The following is an 18,609-nucleotide window of genomic DNA, read 5'->3' on the forward strand; positions in this document are numbered from 1 at the left end:
GTAATATTTGTATAGATAAACATCTCTAAAAGTTCCAGGCTTAAAGCCAGTACATGTAACATGTCCTGCCTATACAGTGTGTGTGTCCATAGGTCCAACATAACCTCTACTCATAGCCACAGCAGAAAATGTCAACATAATCCTCCAGAAGTGGAATAAATGTGTACATACTCACAGCAAATGTGTCGTTTTCGAGACCATTGCTTTCCTTCTCTGGAGACATGGGTCCAGTCTGGACTCAGCTGGGTCCTGTGAGTTATGAGTGAAACGTCTCAACAAGAAGTGTACTACCTCGACCTCTCTTTCTCTGTCTCTCACAATGGTTAACTATTGGAAACAATAACACAATAAGAGACCGTAACACTCTACTGTAGTACCCATTTGTACAGTATAATGTATTGTAGAACGGCCCCAATGTATCTACAAAAGATAGGTATGCCTTCTCAATGCATTACATTTCCATCCAAGCGTTAAGAAATGTCCCCTTTGAAAATAAACTTGTCCACTCACCTGACCGTGTGTTTGCCTCTAGTAGTGTCTCTGTTGGCTCTCTCCTTTCACTTCAGTGATAATCACTTGATTATATAATATATGACTGGCCACCCTTCATAGCCCCTCCCCCATCCTAATTTATTCAGAGCGCTGTCAATCTTGCTCAGATTGGAGAGAAAAGAGAGTGTGTTTGTTCTCGAAGTTCAGCGGGTGGCTTAGGACCATGCGGACGCCTTGGAGCGGGCCTGAAGGTAGAGCTATGGAGAGAGCAGATGCAGTGAGGGAACGCTGAACAGAGTGACTTCTCTCTCAGTTGAGTTGACAAAAGCAGTGCAGTAATGGAAGATGGCTAAGTAACTGCTGTTTGACTTGACAGGAAACTAAACTATAGCTTTTGTAGGATAGCACAAAGCTCTTCAAGTGTTGGTGCAGTGTTCCTAGACCCTGAGATGTGTTTAATCCCTGAACTAGTGTGTAGCAGCTCATTTCTGTATGGCATGTGTTTGTCATAGAATGTTATGTACAGGTAAGTGCACTTGAGTAAATGAGGGATACAAAGTATATTGAAAGCAGCAGAATTTAGCTTTTTCCTGGAATCTGGAGCCATAATGTCCAAAATATGTATATTTTTCTGTGTATCTAAGCATACCTCTTGATCTGTCTAAATCCACCATTCTGCACTAACTGTAGTTTTTATTCAGACAATTTGGAACAGCACAAATAAGTAATCATAACATTTAAAACTATATAAACCTAAAAATACAGAAATAAGACTCAAAAAGACACTCGAGCATCAATACATTACCCATGCCAACAACACTGTTGTCGTGTCTTTACTATCATTAACTGAAGACTGATAGTTTTTATCAAAGATTCTCTGTAATTAGTTAGTGCGCGATCAACCGATTAATCACGTAACTAATTAACTAGGAAGTCGGGACACCAATGAAAAATATTCAGATTACAAAGTTATCATTTCCTAAAATAACTTTTCAGATATTTTATCTGGTCAATTAGTCTTTGAATTAATTAATTATTTACTGTACCTCACGTTAGTCTCATTCCAAACGTCGTAAATTGTTGGTTATCTGCACGAACCCAGTCTTCACTATGAGTCATCCATACATCAATTGTCTTAAATAACTTATTTATTACTAAGTAATTCACAAAAAAAACTCAATCAAATTTATTTATATAGCCCTTTGTACATCAGCTGATATCTCAAAGTGCTGTACAGAAACCCAGCCTAAAACCCCAAACAGCAAGCAATGCAGGTGTAGAAGCATGGTTTCAGCAAACTTTTAGCCCTCCATAACTGGCTACGTGACTATTGCAGCGCTGTGGATGTAACATTTATTGACAATGTTGATACCTTCTGGAAACAAAGCTTGTTTTATAAGGAGGATGGGATCCACCCAAATCATTTGGGTTCCTGGATCCCTTCACAGCATTATAAGGCTGCGTTGAGACAATGACTCATCAATGACCCAAACCCAGCTCAGGGAATCCCTACCATTGTGTCGCTACAATGACCCAAACCCAGCTCAGGGAATCCCTACCATTGTGTCGCTACAATGACCCAAACCCAGCTCAGGGAATCCCTACCATTGTGTCGCTACAATGACCCAAACCCAGCTCAGGGAATCCCTACCATTGTGTCGCTACAATGACCCAAACCCAGCTCAGGGAATCCCTACCATTGTGTCGCTACAATGACCCAAACCCAGCTCAGGGAATCCCTACCATTGTGTCGCTACAATGACCCAAACCCAGCTCAGGGAATCCCTACCATTGTGTCGCTACAATGACCCAAACCCAGCTCAGGGAATCCCTACCATTGTGTCGCTACAATGACCCAAACCCAGCTCAGGGAATCCCTACCATTGTGTCGCTACAATGACCCAAACCCAGCTCAGGGAATCCCTACCATTGTGTCGCTACAATGACCCAAACCCAGCTCAGGGAATCCCTACCATTGTGTCGCTACAATGACCCAAACCCAGCTCAGGGAATCCCTACCATTGTGTCGCTACAATGACCCAAACCCAGCTCAGGGAATCCCTACCATTGTGTCGCTACAATGACCCAAACCCAGCTCAGGGAATCCCTACCATTGTGTCGCTAAGTTGTCATGATGCTTCAACAAATGTACATTATCCCAGGTGCGTTGGAAGACACAATGTAAGTAACCTAATTGATGTCCCTCTAACTGCCCTGAATGTCTCTGCTGATCCTACAGCTATTGTATGCAGTTATCATGTGCATCTGAGCTAGGGTTCTACTGTTGCTAAAAAGGCAGAGCAGAGCTTTATTATGGACAGACTTCTCCCCATCTTATCTACTGTTGAATCAACATGTTCTGACCATGACAGTTTACAATCCAGGGTTAATCCAAGCAGTTTGAGTAAAGTCTGGTTTTACTCAAAGCCAGTGGAATGTCATTAGTAAACATTGAAAAAAGTAAGAGGTCTATACAGCTGACCTGGGGAATTCCTGATTCTACCTGTATTATGTTGGAGAGGGTTCCATTAAATAACACCCTCTGTGTTCTGTTATGCAACTCTTTATCCACAATATAGCAAAGTAAAGCCATAACACATATGTTTTTCCATCAGCAGACTATGATCGATAATGTCAAAAGCAGCACTTAAGTCTAACAAAACAGCACCCACAATCTTTTATCATCAATTTCTCTCAGCCAATCATCAGTCATTTGTGTATTTTATTTATTTATTTAACCTTTATTTAACCAGGCAAGTCAGTTAAGAACAAATTCTTATTTTCAATGACGGCCTGGAAACAGTGGGTTAACTGCCTGTTCAGGGGCAGAACGACAGATTTGTACCTTGTCAGCTCAGGGGTTTGAACTTGCAACCTTCCGGTTACTAGTCCAACGCTCTAACCACTAGGCTACCCTGCCGCCGTGTAAGCGCTGTGCTTGTTGAATGTCCTTTCCTATAAGTGTGCTGAAAGTCTGTCAATTTGTATCTGCATTGTATCTGGTCAAACACACTTTTTTTCTTAAAGTTTACTAAGGGTTGGTAACAGGCTGATTGGTTGGCTATTTGAGCCAGTAAAGGGGGCTTTACTATTCTTGGGTAGCATAATTACTTTTGCTTCCCTCCAGGCCTGAGGGCACACACTTTCTAGTAGGCTTAGATTGAAGATATGGCAAATAGGAGTTGCAATATCGTCCGTTATTATCCTCAGTAATTTGGCAACCAATTTGCCAGACCCCGGTGGCTTGTCATTGCTGACAGACAATAATCATTTTTTCACTCACCTTCCCCAGATTCACTTTACGGAATTCGGAATTGCAATGCTTGTCTTTCATAATTTGATCAGTTATACTTGGATGTGTAGTGTCAGCGTTTGTTGCTGGCATGTCATTCCTAAGTTTGTGTCACGCCCTGACCTTAGTTATAGATGATTGTGGACTTCAGGAAACAGCAGAGGGAACACCCCCCTATCCACATCGATGGATCAGTAGTGGAGAGGGTAGCAAGTTTTAAGTTCCTCGGCATACACATCACAGACAAACTGAATTGGTCCACTCACACTGACAGCGTTGTGAAGAAGGCGCAGCAGCGCCTCTTCAACCTCAGGAGGCTGAAGAAATTCGGCTTGTCACCAAAAGCACTCACAAACTTCTACAGATGCACAATCGAGAGCATCCTGGCGGGCTGTATCACCGCCTGGTACGGCAACTGCTCCGCCCTCAACCGTAAGGCTCTCCAGAGGGTAGTGAGGTCTGCACAACGCATCACCGGGGGCAAACTACCTGCCCTCCAGGACACCTACACCACCCGATGTTACAGGAAGGCCATAAAGATCATCAAGGACATCAACCACCCGAACCACTGCCTGTTCACCCCGCTATCATCCAGAAGGCGAGGTCAGTACAGGTGCATCAAAGCTGGGACCGAGAGACTGAAAAACAGCTTCTATCTCAAGGCCATCAGACTGTTAAACAGCAATCACTAACATTGAGTGGCTGCTGCCAACACACTGTCATTGACACTGACCCAACTCCAGCCACTTTAATAATGGGAAATGATGGGAAATGATGTAAATATATCACTAGCCACTTTAAACAATGCTACCTTATATAATGTTACTTACCCTACATTATTCATCTCATATGCATATGTATATACTGTACTCTAGATCATCGACTGCATTCTTATGTCACTAGCCACTTTAACTATGCCACTTTGTTTACTTTGTCTACATACTCATCTCATATGTATATACTGTACTCGATACCATCTACTGTATGCTGCTCTGTACCATCACTCATTCATATATCCTTATGTACATATTCCTTATCCCCTTACACTGTGTATAAGACAGTAGTTTTGGAATTGTTAGTTAGATTACTTGTTGGTTATCACTGCATTGTCGGAACTAGAAGCACAAGCATTTCGCTACACTCGCATTAACATCTGCTAACCATGTGTATGTGACAAATAAAATTTGATTTTGATTTGATCTCTGTTTTCTTTATTATTGTGGTTAGGTCAGGGTGTGACTAGGGTGGGTATGCTATTTTTTGTATTGTCTAGGGGTTTTGTATGTCTAGGGATTGTGTAGGTCTAGGTAGTATGTATGTCTATGGTGGCCTGATATGGTTCCCAATCAGAGGCAGCTGTTTATTGTTGTCTCTGATTGGGTATCATATTTAGGTAGCCATTTTCCCTTTTGTGTTCGTGGGTTCTTGTTCTATGTTTAGTTGCCGGTCTGCACTACTCAGATTAGCATCACGGTTCATTTTGTTTGTTTGTTTGTTCAGTGTTCATTCTAAAATAAAGAAGAATGTACGCATACCACGCTGCACCTTGGTCTCCTCCTTACGACGGACGCGACAGTTTGATAATCTTGCCAATCAAAACATTATTAAAGTAATTGGCAATATCAGTGGGTTTTGTGACGAATGAGCCATGTTGCCCAAATGTTCATTTAAGGTGCTCCAAAGCTTTTTACATTCATTCTATATTTAAGTTGTCTTTGTTTCATAGTTTCTTTTATTTCTCAATATGCAGTACGTTTGCCAATCGGTTGTCAAGCCAGACTTATTTGCCATTCATTTTGTCTCATCCCACTCAACCATACCATTTTTAAATTCCTCATCAATCCATGGGATTTAACAGTTTGTCACGCCCTGGTCTAAGTATTTTGTGTTTATCTTTATGTATTGGGTCAGGCCAGGGTGTGGCATGGAGTTTTTGTATTGTGGTGTGTTTTGTCTGGGGGTTTTGGTGTGTATGTTAGTGGGATTGTAGCTTAGTAGGGTGTTCTAGGAAAGTCTATGGCTGTCTGGAGTGGTTCTCAATCAGAGGCAGGTGTTTATCGTTGTCTCTGATTGGGAACCATATTTAGGCAGCCATATTCTTTGGTTGTATTGTGGGTGATTGTCCTTAGTGTCCTTAGTGTCCTTAGTGTCCTTAGTGTCCTTAGTGTCCTTAGTGTCCTTAGTGTCCTTAGTGTCCTTAGTGTCCTTGTTCCTGTCTAGGTTAGGTTAGGTTAGGTTAGGTTACACCAGTATAGGCTGTTTCGGTTTTCTTTACGTTTATTGTTTTTTGTAGTAATTGAATTTAGATTCGTGTTACGTTTGTTTATTAAAACATGGATCGTAATATACACGCTGCATTTTGGTCCGACTCTCCTTCACCATTAGAAAACCGTTACACAGTTTTACAGTCATTTTCTTAATGGATGCATGCTCATTAGCAACTGCAAGGAATTTCATAAATGTGTGAAGTGCAGGAATCACAACAAAACTTATTGTATGACCTCTTATTCATTATATTGGGCCCAGCCTTTGGAACTTTGGTTTTCCTAGATGTGGCTACTATATTGTGATGACTACATCCGATGGATTTGGATACTGTTTTAAACCAAATGTCTGCAGCGTTAGTAAAGATGAGATCAATAAATGTTGATGATTTCATTCCTGTGCTGTTTTTAACTACCCTGGTAGGCTGACTGATAACCTGAACCAGGTTTCAGGCACTAGTTAAAGTTTTAAGCTTTTTCTTGAGTGGGGAGCTTGATGAAAGCCAGTCAAATCATCCAGAAAATATACCTCTGTTGATATCAAATACATTATGAAGCATTTCACACGTTATCCAGATACTGACTGTTAGCACTTGGTGGTCTATAGCAGCTTCCAACAAGAATGGGCCTTATGTGAGGCAGATTAACCTGAAGCCATAATACTTCAGCAGTATTTAATGTGATATCCTCTCTAAGCTTTATAGGAATGTGGTTCTGAATGTAAACAAACACCTTTTTCTATTTTCTGTAGATGACCATGTATTGCTACCACTGTATCATCAAAGTTATTATCTAAGTAAGTTTCAGAGATTTTCAGAATAGGAATCTGTTACTTTCAAATTGATTTCATTAACCTTGTTTCTTAAGATACATATGTTAACTTGGTCTATTTTTTCGCACTTTTCTGGGATGCTTGATTGTTTTCATTGCTTTACTGGGAAGCTTAGAAGAAGTAGACATGCTCATGTTATTTAATATAGTGCTGTGTGAGCTGCACACTGGACTTCCTACTAGGGCACACCACCTCTGTGCTAACACTATCAACAAGGCAGGTCCTACAGGCCCTAGTTTTGTCACACCTGGACTACTGTTCAGTCGTGTGGTCAGGTGCCACTGTCACGTCCTGACCATAGTTCCTTATTTATGTTTCTGTTTTAGTTTGGTCAGGGCGTGAGTTGGGGTGGTCATTCTATGTTGTTTATTCTAGGTTTTGTATTTCTGTGTTTGGCCTGGTATGGTTCCCAATCAGAGGCAGCTGTCGATCGTTGTCTCTGATTGAGAACCATACTTAGGCAGCCTGTTTTCCCACTATGGGTTGTGTGTAGTTGTTTTCTGTGTTTTACCATACAGAACTGTTTCAGTTTTAATTTATTTCTCTTGTTCTTTTGAATTCAGTGTTCGGTTATTTCATTAGAATATGGACACTTACCACGCTGCGCACTGGTCCGATCTTTCCTACTCCTCCTCAGAAGAGGAGGAAAACCGTTATAGCCACAAAGAGGGACCTCGGAAAATTACAATTGGCTCAGAAAAGGGCAGCACGGCTGGCCGTTAAATGTACACAGAGTGCTAACATTAATAATATTACATTTCTCATGGCTCAAAGTGGAGGAGAGATTGACTTCATCACTACAATTTTTTTTGTAAGAAGTATTGACATGCTGAATTCACAGAGGTGTCTGTTTTAAACTACTAGCACACAGCTTGGAAAACCATGCATACCCCACAAGACATGCCACCAGAGAGCTCTTCACAATCTTCAAGAACAGACTATGGGAGGCGCACAGTACTACAAAGAGCCACGACTACATGGAACTCTATTCCACATCAGGTAACTGACGCAAGCCGTAGAATCAGATTTAAAACAGATAAAATTATGCTTTATGGGACAGCGGGGACTGTGAAGAGACACACACACACACATGCACAGACACACATACACATGATAAGACATGCACTCTAAACACAAGTACACATGGATTTTGTTTTGTAGATATGTGATATAAGTGTTATGAAATCTAATGTCATGTTAATATTTCAAATTGTATGTACAGTATCTGCCTTAACCTTGTTAACATTACAACAACATGAAATCCATGTCTTAAAATGTGCTACTTCTCGGGAAATAGCAAAGAAAATGTGTAGTCTGCTTGGCACATTAAAGTTACTTACCTTACAGATCAAAGCCAGCTAATTTCCACTCCATTCATATGCAAGTCCGCTTGATTCCTACACTGGCTTGTCTAAGCTACCCTTCCTTTATCTACACTGAAATAATATTATTTCAGTAGTCTTCTATTACGATTCTTTTTTTTTAACCTCTTATGGGTAAAAAGTGCAATGCATGTACTTACGTGTTGAAGGTCTCGATTGAATATCTCTTCATGGGCGGAGTTCTGCTCAGTGGGAAAGGTTTGGCAGACGCCTTGTTCTCTCTATGGCCGTCTCCTTCGTTACCTGGTGTAAGTCTCCGATTGTCCACACAGTGTCACAATATCCTTTCTCTTAGTTGTCTGCTTCCTTGCACTCGTTCTGTGAGAGTGAGCTTCCGAGGAGGCTAATCAGCAGTGTTGACGCTCCAAGTGTGGGTAGGAGGGCCGTGTAGACCACCGATGACTTTAAAACAATATTTAATGCTTAAATTCACCTTCCTAGGTACAGTACTTAGAATAGCTACTCCACCATATACTTGATTGTTCAGAGATGTTCTTTGTCTTCAACCCCTCGTGTTGCGTTTCGGGGTCACGACTAGTCATAGTCCTCGGCTGCAGCGCGTGGTCAACTTAGTCTAGTATGTAAATTCTTAACTCACATGTTTTATACCCCAGAGTAGAAAGGGCATTTCTGTCTTTATGACACACTCTCTGGGTTCCCTGGGGCGTAGCTAGTTACAAGGCAAGGTATTAGGATTTACTACGATCTTAGACAACTAAAATCTTAGTCTTATAGTCACCACAACATTCTCTTTCATCTGGAGAGATCTCTGTAGAACAGTGATCCACTGTAACCGGATCCTCACAGGCCAGTCAAGACACACCTTATAATTTACTACAATGTACACCTTGTGAAACAGCTATTAAAACCAACCTGGCAATATTTAAGATTTAAATATATAAACTTATCTTTTTTTTAGTACAGTTGTGTCATACATTCATTGCCACATATTATTTGTACACTCACAAAGCAATCATAGACTGAAATACTGAATACTGTTGTGTGAAATAGAGGAAGTGGGTGGGAGGTTCCTTCTGTCACTTGTTCAGAAAACAAGCAGACAGTCTCGGGAGGGGAATTTGAAGAGGGAGACTGCAAAGTCCAGGCACTGCTGCTCTCTTTGTTCTGAGTGTTTGCAGTGCTAATGTTTTTAGTTCATCTGTGTATCTCACATATTATGTGTCCAGTATGATAGAGCCAAGACAACTTTCTTTGCGGTTAGTGACAACATGACAATAACAGTAGCTGTAGAATTCAGTGGAAGCTGCTGAGGGAAGGACGGCTCATAATAATGGCTGGAACGGAGCAAATGGAATGGAATCAAACACACGGAAACCATGTGTTTGATGTACTTTTTGATACAAATCCACTCCAGCCATTGCCATGAGTCTGCCCTCCCCAATTAAGGTACCACCAACCTCTTGTGTTGTAGATGATGAAATGAAAAGTTGGAGGGTGGTTGGTAATGGAGGACATCCGGTGGATCCACGTCTGGGTGTTAAGCAGAACCCCCAAGTCCTGGAGAACAGGAGCAGAGTTAAATGCAACAGAGTAGGAAACAAGATGTAAACAAGGTTGCACTTTGCTGTGAGAAAATTTGATGGATAAGTGCAGTGTTATCAATGGCAGATAAGCAGTTTTGAAGGTATAAAGTAACTCAAGCTGGTCCCACTCCGACACAGAGAATCAGACTGATCTGAACTTACTGGCTCTGGTGGATGGGACACCTCCTGGGTGGCTCGGACAGTCGCTGGTCCTAAAGTCATTTGGAGAGGTAAATTGAGGAGATATATTTTTATAAGCTCAGCATAACTACCATTTTTTGCTTTCTCAAATGTCAACCAAAGCTTAACATACTTTATCTATGGGCTTCACCGAAGTGTAGGGCGTCAGGGCTTTCAGTGGTCGACCGTCCAACTGCTCCGACTCTAGGAAGACAAAGAGATAAATATCAGTGTTAGGGGAAACTAAATCTAGCTTCAGGTTATTTTGTGTGCAAATGCAAATATCTATTATCTGAGATTTTCATATTCATCTTAATAACAGATGGTGACCCCAGCTAGGAGTGAAAGAACAGCAGGGTTTCCCTGTCTCGCCTTCCTTTTGTCCTTCTTCCAAACCAAGTCATTTGCCCCGGATATCGAAGCATTTGATCCCCCTTCTTGATTCTCCTCCGGTATCTCTTCTGTTTCCCCTGTGACTTGTCGATGTTCAGTCTCACCTTGATTGATAACAGAAATAAATGCAATTATACAGTGCATTCGGAAAGTATTCAGACCCCTTCCCCTTTTCCACGTTTTGTTTTCCACATTTAATTTTTCCTCATCAATCTACACACAATACCCCATAATGACAAAACAAAAACAGGTTTTTAGACATTTTTGAAAATGTATTAAAAATAAAAAGCGGATACCTTATTTAAATAAGTATTCAGACCCTTTACTATGAGAATCAAAATTGAGCTCAAGTGCATCCTGTTTCCATTGATCCTCCTTGATGTTTCTACAACTTGATTGGAGTCCACCTGTGGTAAATTAAATTGATTGGACATGATTTCAAAAGGCACACACCTGCCTATATTAAAAGGTCCCACAGTTGACAGTGCATGTCAGAGCAAAAACCAAGCCACGAGGTCGAAGGAATTGTCCATAGCGCTCCGAGACAGGATTGTGTCGAGGCACAGATCTGGGGAAGGGTACCAAAAATTCTGCAGCATTGAAGGAGAATAGTCAGGATCGAGGAAAAGATGAACGGAGCAAAGTACAGAGAGATCCTTGATGAAAATCTGCTCCAAAGTGCTCAGGACCTCAGACTGGGGGCAAAGGTTCACCTTCCAACAGGACAATGACCCTAAGTACACAGCCAAGACAACACAGGAGTGGCTTATGGACAAGTCTCTGAATTTCCTTGAGTGGCCCAGCCAGAGCACGGACTTGAACCTGATCAAACATCTTAGGAAAGACCTGAAAATAGCTGTGCAGCGACGCTCCCCATCCAACTTGACGGAGCTTGAGAGGATCTGCAGAGAAGAATGGGAGAAACTCCCCAAATACAGATGTGCCAAGCTTGTAGCGTCATACCCAAGAAGACACTTCAGCAAGGTACTGAGTAAAGGGTCTGAATACTTATGTAAATGTGATATTATATATTTTTTAAATTATACATTTGCAAAAATTTCTAAAAACCTGTTTTCGATTTGTCATTATGGGGTATTGTGTGTAGATTGATGAGGGGGAAAAAACAATTTAATCAATTTTAGAACAAGGCTGTAATGTAACAAAATTATTAAAAAGTCAATGGGTCTGAATACTTTCTGAATGCAATGTAACTACATGTATAGCTAGTAACATGTAGATGATCAACATGATTGCTGAAATTGTTATTATTTTGCTAGGCAAGTCAGTTAAGAACAAATTCTTATTTACAATGACGGCCTACCCGGACGACGCTGGGCCAATTGTATGCCGCCCTATGAGACTCCCAATCATGTCTGGATGTGATACAGCCTGCATTCGAACCAGGGACTGTAGTGACACTTCTTCTTCTTCCTGAGATGCAGTGCTTTGAACCGTCATGATACACTAGCACAGGTTGCCGTGCGGTGAAACACCGCAGGTTGCCGTGCGGTGAGAAGCAGAGAGGGCGGGGAACCGTTGGGCGGTGCGAAGGTGGCATGGGAGGCGGTGAAAAATAAACTTTTACCATGACGAATTTGATGCTATGCAACCCAAGGCTGGAGACTTTCTTCAGCAAAGATGGCTGACAAAAATACTATGATGTAAGCAAATGTCAGTGAATATAACAAATCATGCAAAACATTTACAGTTGACAGGAATATGTTAGTTAATGTAGAAACAAATGATTATGCATATTTTTTTATCATAAAGTTCATTTACGAAAATCACGGTTTAGCAAGCTAAATGGCTAGCTTTATGGGTGTTGTGACATGACGAGTATGAATTTGTAATTCTGGTTGTTTAATGTTTTAGGGACTCCTGAAACAACCAGCAAACCAGGTTGTCGTCTTGTGAAACAGTGGATGCAAAGAATCTAGCTAGCTAAAGCGTTTACTGCAAATTGAATGTACAATTTTGTAAGCTTCTCTTGCTGATATTTGCCATGCAATGCAGATAGATAAAATAATGTAGCTAGCTATGTTCTTGCTTATTGTGTGGTGGAGGATAACAATACCCGTGTATGCCTATGGATGTCTAACTAGCTATCTAGCAGATCTGTGTATGGACCCAAATGTTTGGTATACATATTAGTTCAGAACCGATATGAAACTCAGAGATCATAGCCAGTTGTATCAACTTCAAAAGTCTGAATGACATTAATGAAGCCTATGGATTGAGTATAATATAACTTTGTGCCAAGGATGCAAGTCATATATACATGTAGTTATTACCATGCATGAGATCCCCACATGGTAGCCTGTACATTTTAATATATTTATTGATCATGTACTTTACCTTGGCAAATAAAGGTGCAGTTCAGGTATGAATGTCTTTAAGATTACTTTTCAGTCATATCCAATACCACCAGGAGTATCACATTCCAGTCTTTGTATGATACTGTGTCTGTATGTATGTATTACAATTACACTTCAACAGTGTTTACCAATCTTGGTCCTGGAACATCAATGGTTATACATTGTAACTAATAGACTAGAAACTGGATTAAACTAGTTAGGCTGATTTGTCATTCATATATACAGAAATATAATTTTAAAAACAGTACACTACACTTCCTATGCTTCATGTAAATACTAAAACTGTTTCATCTCAATATCTAATGCCCTTCATCTGCATTGATCTGATAAACAGGATAGGTGTAGTATTTAATCAAATGAGAGACTACATTTCAAGCAGTAGGAAATGTGAAAAGCTTTATTGAAAGAAGTTAATTATCCAAGTGTTATAAATACAAGCATTATAAATATTATAAATACAAGTTCAATCTGTACTTCAAGGCAGTATATGATTAATGAATCACAGTGCAACCCAAATATCCTCCCAGTTCATCACAATTACATAATAGTGTCTCTAGATAACATTCGGGCTATCTTAAAAGCGGGTGAGGTGGAAATGATGGGACTGGGGGTTGGCATCCTCTCTCACATCAAAACATATCTGCAGACGAGCGACAGATGGAGAGAGAGCATGTTTAAGCCTTGTGTTTTATTCTAACATTGTAGGTCATCATAATAATCAGGAGGTGAAATGCAAAACTGACCTTGGATCATTAACTCTGGGACTACTGCATCTCTATCTATATTTCAATGTAAAGCATCTCTTTAATAATACTTTCTGATGACCTGATCAAGTGACCTCTCACCTCTGATCATGCTGTGCCCTCTATGTAGCCAGTTCAGCTGATGTAAGAAGGGCTATGTAAATATGTTTGATTTGATTTTCATTTGGAGGGGTTCACTGACACAGCTGATATCACCTAGAGGATTTAGGGAGAAGGGAGAGGGATGAAGTAAAGGAGAGAGACTGTTATCGAGAAAATAAGGTAGTTAGACAGAGTTCATCTGATTGTGTGTTCTCACCTCGTGTCCACACTACACTAAGTGGCTGCAGAGTATTTTATGCTGAAAAACATGAACGGACACACGAGGACCAAAAATATAGCGTAGTTATGGAAATAATGAAGTGTTTTACTGTTATCCATGGTTGGCCCTCTTGCCTATTCTTTGAAAGTGGAAGGAGCCACAATTATACACCTGAGCCTGCTTACTGCACAACACAATACATCAATCAGATTGATACATGAATGTGTAGGTGTGGGTTATAGGGTGTCTAATTGTTCTGTATTTTTTCAATATTGTTGATTTAAAATAGCCTGTTTTTGTTTTTGTACAGACATCCCACCCTTACCTAAACAGCACCCTCACCTGAGAAGTAAAAAAAAAAGTGAATTGAATAACTGCAGTTGACATAGCTAAGTAAAGGGAAGAATACTCTTATTCCAATGTGAATGGCTCTTAAAAGAGCCTTTGGTTGTGCGTAGTGTAGTCTATGGTGTTGCCAGGGAACAGCACCCTCTTTGAAGAAGTAGGAGGTGAAGATCTCCCACACACAGATTGCCTCTCTTGTTGTGCTGTTGGACCCCATTCTTGAAACATCCTGCAGAGCAGCAGACTTCTCCTCTGGCACACGGCGGCGAGCTGCAGATCCCCTCCTGGGCCTCGTGTCCATCCTCATGAAGTTATGCAGGGCACAGGTAGCCTTCACACACCTGAATTCTTCCAGGAGGCAGTCCCAGATAGCCCTGCTATAAAGAGTCAAGTGACTTTTCATAGCACGTCTAGATTATGTTGGTGACTATGTAGGTGTGATATAGCATCAGACACACAGGATACGCACATCAATTCGCTAATGATCACAGACACACATTCTTTTAAATTAATTTGACACATCTCACTCACACAAGCCAATCTGGGTCACTCAAATAAGATGCACATTCTGTGAAATTCCTTATTCACAGTTGACACACACACACACACACAAAAAAATGTGTCATCCAAAAAAAGTGTGGGCATGCCTTTCTTCCTCCTGCTCACTGCTCTAGTGTGGCAAAGTATAATCTCAGATGCTTTCAGTATTATGTATGACCTAAAGTATGAAAACACAAAAGGTCCTCTGTTACTGTATGAAATTGCAAACTGTTGCAAAGGAAATCTGGGGACAAAAAGGTCATTCAGGTGTTTGTCATTGCTTTGTGTTACTCTCTGATAATTCACAAACTGAATTATTATGTTGATGTGGACTGTGAATCCACTGCACCCAATCCAAAGTTTCCTCCAGAAAGATATATATAAAGAGATATAATTTGTCTGCCGTACCTTTGACCACCACTAGAGAAAGACAAACTCAAACCTCCAGTGTGTTCTGTACTAACACAGGGAGTCCCTCACGAACAGCATCTGCTAATGTCCCTGAAAGGTGGGGCAAGTTTGTGTATGAGAGTTCATGTGGAGGCCAGAGTAGTAAAGATAAAGATATGTAGACAATAAACCTGTAGACAAGGAGGAGCAGTGATACTTGCAACATGATGTACTAACACAAGATGTTCTTTACTCAAGTTTCAAAACATTACATTGATTGCATTTATTATAAATATGCAACCATTAATCATCAAAATATACCTTCAGATACAGATTGAAATCCTCATTTAGATAACGGTATCAAATTATTGGTATGTCCGTTCAAAACTGTTCATACTGCACTGGTAGTAAAACATACAATAGGTAGTCAAATATAAAAGGTGTCACAAGGTAAATTGTAGCTGGGATATCTCAGCTCAGTGAAACATGGACACTGATTAGTGTTTGTGGATTACCAAGAAAGGCATCATTACACAGTAAACTTTACTCCTCCTCTTAATGATCATATGATGCTGGCCAAACACAATCTGCTTGACGAGGAACAAAGGAGGAGGACAACTAGCTTACTCCCTTTACCTGACAGAAAGAAGGAAAGAGCGAAGGAGGAAGAGAAAGAGGGAGTTGGGTGCTTTGAAGAGAGGAAGAAGAGAGGAAGAGAGGAATAGGGCACGAACATACAACAGGAGCCTGTAAGTGCAAAGGGTTTAAAAAAGGGAAGCATGACTACTATGCAAGTGACGGTGCAAGGGCCAAAGAAACGGAGCAGAGAGGACAGCTCACATAGACAGTTAAGCTTGGATAGGGGGGTGGACATTACCGCGAGTGAGGAGGCCCCAAGCCCTCCCAGAAAACTGTCCCACTCCATCGAGGAGATCCTGAGGAAACCAATCAAGGAGATCCTGAGGACACCAACCAAGGAGATCCTGAGGACACCAACCGAGGAGATCCTGAGAACACCAACCAGAGTGGGAGAAGAGAGGCGAGAGGGGCTAGGTGGATGGTCTGTTAACAGACAAAATGAAGAAAACCCAAACCAGCAGGTATATACAGGTAATGTGTGTGTTCAATTGACTTTGACTTACGTTACTATGATGGGTGGGCCCCTTTTATGGAGTACACATTCCAGAGGCAAAGGGATTGGATGGCAAACGGCTAACGCTGTCTCAACTCCGCGAAAGTGTAATGTGTGTACAGTTGCATTATGTGTATCATCTTTTACAGTAACATAATCTGAGTTCGGCTAATAGTTCTTGGAGATATTTTAAGGACAAAAATAATCAATATCGTGGCTTTTTTTCTGTCCACAGAAGGAACTGGTCATAACAGGGTGCTGCCACAGCATGGGCACATCGTCACTGACTGGAAAGGTGACCACACTTCATCTGACCAAAACACAAGAGTCACAAAACTACCCCCTAGAGAGTGTCACATTGACCGCATCTCCCCAGACCACAGTGGGGACTCCAGCATCCACAGTAAGGATAGTGGTCTTCAGGAGAGAGCAGGGCGAGAGGAGGGCCAGGACCAAGGAAGAGTCCAGTGGGAGAGGAACAGCTGCCACCCTCATGGTGAGATTTCCCACAAGTCACACAGTCAATATTGCTGTAATCAAGCAAGGGGAATTCTATCTGAGGATGAACGACATTACAAAAAAAAGGCAGCTTTTCACGATAATCATGATGATTATCGAAGACAGATGCTGATGAAAGTCATGATGATGATAATAAAGACACTTTTGCTTGTGTTTGGTGTGCACAGTGCAGAGGAGGAGAAGGCAGACCAGGATCAGCTTCCCTCCAAGTCAGGTGGAGGAGCTGGAGAAGGTGTTCCTGGAGACCCACTATCCTGATGTCCACATAAGGGATAAGCTGGCCTCTCGTCTGCAGCTCACTGAGGGAAGAGTACAGGTACGCTAGCACCAAACACCTGTGACATGCTCATGAAATATATCTAGGAGCTTTTATATGAGCACATTTGAAATGGATTGAATGTTCAAGTATTTCCAATTAAATATTACAATATACATCTGAGTGAGAATCAAACACTTCACTTTATTCATCACCCCACCACTTGAGCTCCATAGCTATATTTTTTTTTCATCTTGAGTTATCACTGTTCTCCATGCTTGCTATCAGGTGAAAACAGAAACCGTCCTTATCAGCTGCTTACATAAATGTTTTGTTATCAATTGAAAAACACAAAAAATGCCTTTGCTGTCATGCCAACTCATTTGCTGATATCTTCAGATTTGGTTCCAGAACCGCAGAGCCAAATGGAGGAAAACTGAGATGCTAATGGACTTAGAAATGATGGCCGGAGACCAGACACCTATATCCAAACCTGGGTTTCTTTATGAGGTGGGTTTATAGTTTTACTTAACCAAACCAGCAAGGGCCAAATATCCTGTCAGATAGATACAATACATGAGTCATGCTTGAGACAGTAATAACATGATCATCTCATTTGTTTTTATGACAAAACAGGTTGAAGAGGCTATCTCTCTGTTTCCATTGAATGCCTCATCATCATGGTATGGGCCGTACCAACAACTACAAAACCTCCACTTCGAGGGGGTTCCATTCCAGCCTTTTCTACCCATGTTGTCAGACCTGCATCATCATTATCCCCTGAGCTCCCTCTGGACCCGACATTTATACTCTATCCCAAGAGTCACTCTTATTTGACACATAATGAACACAAAATAAATTCATCTTCAAAGCTTTGTAAATATGGTGTATTTTGTCATCTGTGTCTATAATGATGGAGTCATGGTGCTACTATCTCCGAAGCTATTGAAAATGATGAATGAATTGATCATTAAGTATTGTCTCTCATAGATACAACAATATGGCTCAGTAAAGTGAATGAGATATTAGTGTTTTTTTATCAGTCACTCTCCACTCATACATATATGTTGACTGGAATTTTATAGTGATATTGTCAATACACAAATATACATACATAAATAAATTCAGCGTGTTTGTATTTCTCATGTGGCTGTGGTTCTGAAAATATAGTGTAAATTGATGTTAATTAAGAACCGTTCCTGTACACTATAAGTGTCAAGGATCCCTCTAGAACTTTCATTGCGCACACCTGGCCCCTATTCCCACTGATTGTGTTTGTATATACAGTATGTGTCATTTGTTCACCATGGTGCTGTCCATTATTGTTACAATGTCTGTTGGTGCGTGTGAGTACCTGTGCTGTGTGTTTTGGGCTTTTGTGCCCTTGTGGATTGCGCAGATTATTACGGGTCTCGTCTTGTGTGTTAATCATTGTGCGGGAGTGTATATATTCGATGTACTCCTCGCTCTTTTGTTTTGGTTTCAACCCTGTGTTTTGTGTACGTGTTTGCTTAGTCTTTGTCCCCGTGCCTTTACATGACACGCCGTAATTTGGGTAAAATAAACAATAAACTGTTACGAATTCTTGCGCATGTACCCCGAATCATT

At 41.0% G+C, this 18,609-nt stretch overlaps 2 protein-coding genes across 7 annotated transcripts in view; one reads left to right on the top strand and one right to left on the bottom strand.

Annotated features, from left to right (window-relative positions):
• Positions 1–8,507, bottom strand: part of LOC115109587 (solute carrier family 23 member 1-like) — a 30,374-nt gene extending 21,867 nt beyond the window's left edge. Inside the window, exons 1-3 of one of the 5 annotated variants that reach the window (XM_029634656.2) lie at positions 8,403–8,507; positions 511–749; positions 176–249 (exon numbers count right to left, since the gene is read on the bottom strand). In XM_029634656.2, coding sequence (XP_029490516.1) covers positions 176–223 — 48 coding nt within the window. In that variant the 5' untranslated portion in view covers positions 224–249; positions 511–749; positions 8,403–8,507. Of the gene's footprint in view, positions 1–175; positions 328–510; positions 4,018–8,220; positions 8,370–8,402 lie in introns of those variants that run through there. The other 4 variants (XM_029634658.2, XM_029634654.2, XM_029634657.2 and 1 more) reach the window with 4 other exon arrangements.
• Positions 8,508–15,641: 7,134 nt separating this feature from the next.
• Positions 15,642–18,539, top strand: LOC115108971 (ALX homeobox protein 1-like). 2 transcript variants are annotated; one of them, XM_029633521.2, is made up of 5 exons: positions 15,642–16,204; positions 16,462–16,722; positions 16,913–17,061; positions 17,413–17,511; positions 17,638–18,539. In XM_029633521.2, the coding sequence occupies exons 1-5, from the start codon at positions 15,874–15,876 to the stop codon at positions 17,836–17,838; spliced, it is 1,041 nt and encodes a 346-aa protein (XP_029489381.1). In that variant the 5' UTR covers positions 15,642–15,873; the 3' UTR covers positions 17,839–18,539. The 2 variants fall into 2 exon arrangements, with proteins under 2 accessions (XP_029489381.1, XP_029489380.1); XM_029633520.2 differs by having other exon boundaries at positions 15,647–16,204; positions 17,401–17,511; positions 17,638–18,537.
• Positions 18,540–18,609: the final 70 nt, after the last annotated feature.

The sequence above is a fragment of the Oncorhynchus nerka genome, linkage group LG25 (assembly GCF_034236695.1).
Source record: "Oncorhynchus nerka isolate Pitt River linkage group LG25, Oner_Uvic_2.0, whole genome shotgun sequence".
Lineage (NCBI taxonomy): Eukaryota > Metazoa > Chordata > Actinopteri > Salmoniformes > Salmonidae > Oncorhynchus > Oncorhynchus nerka.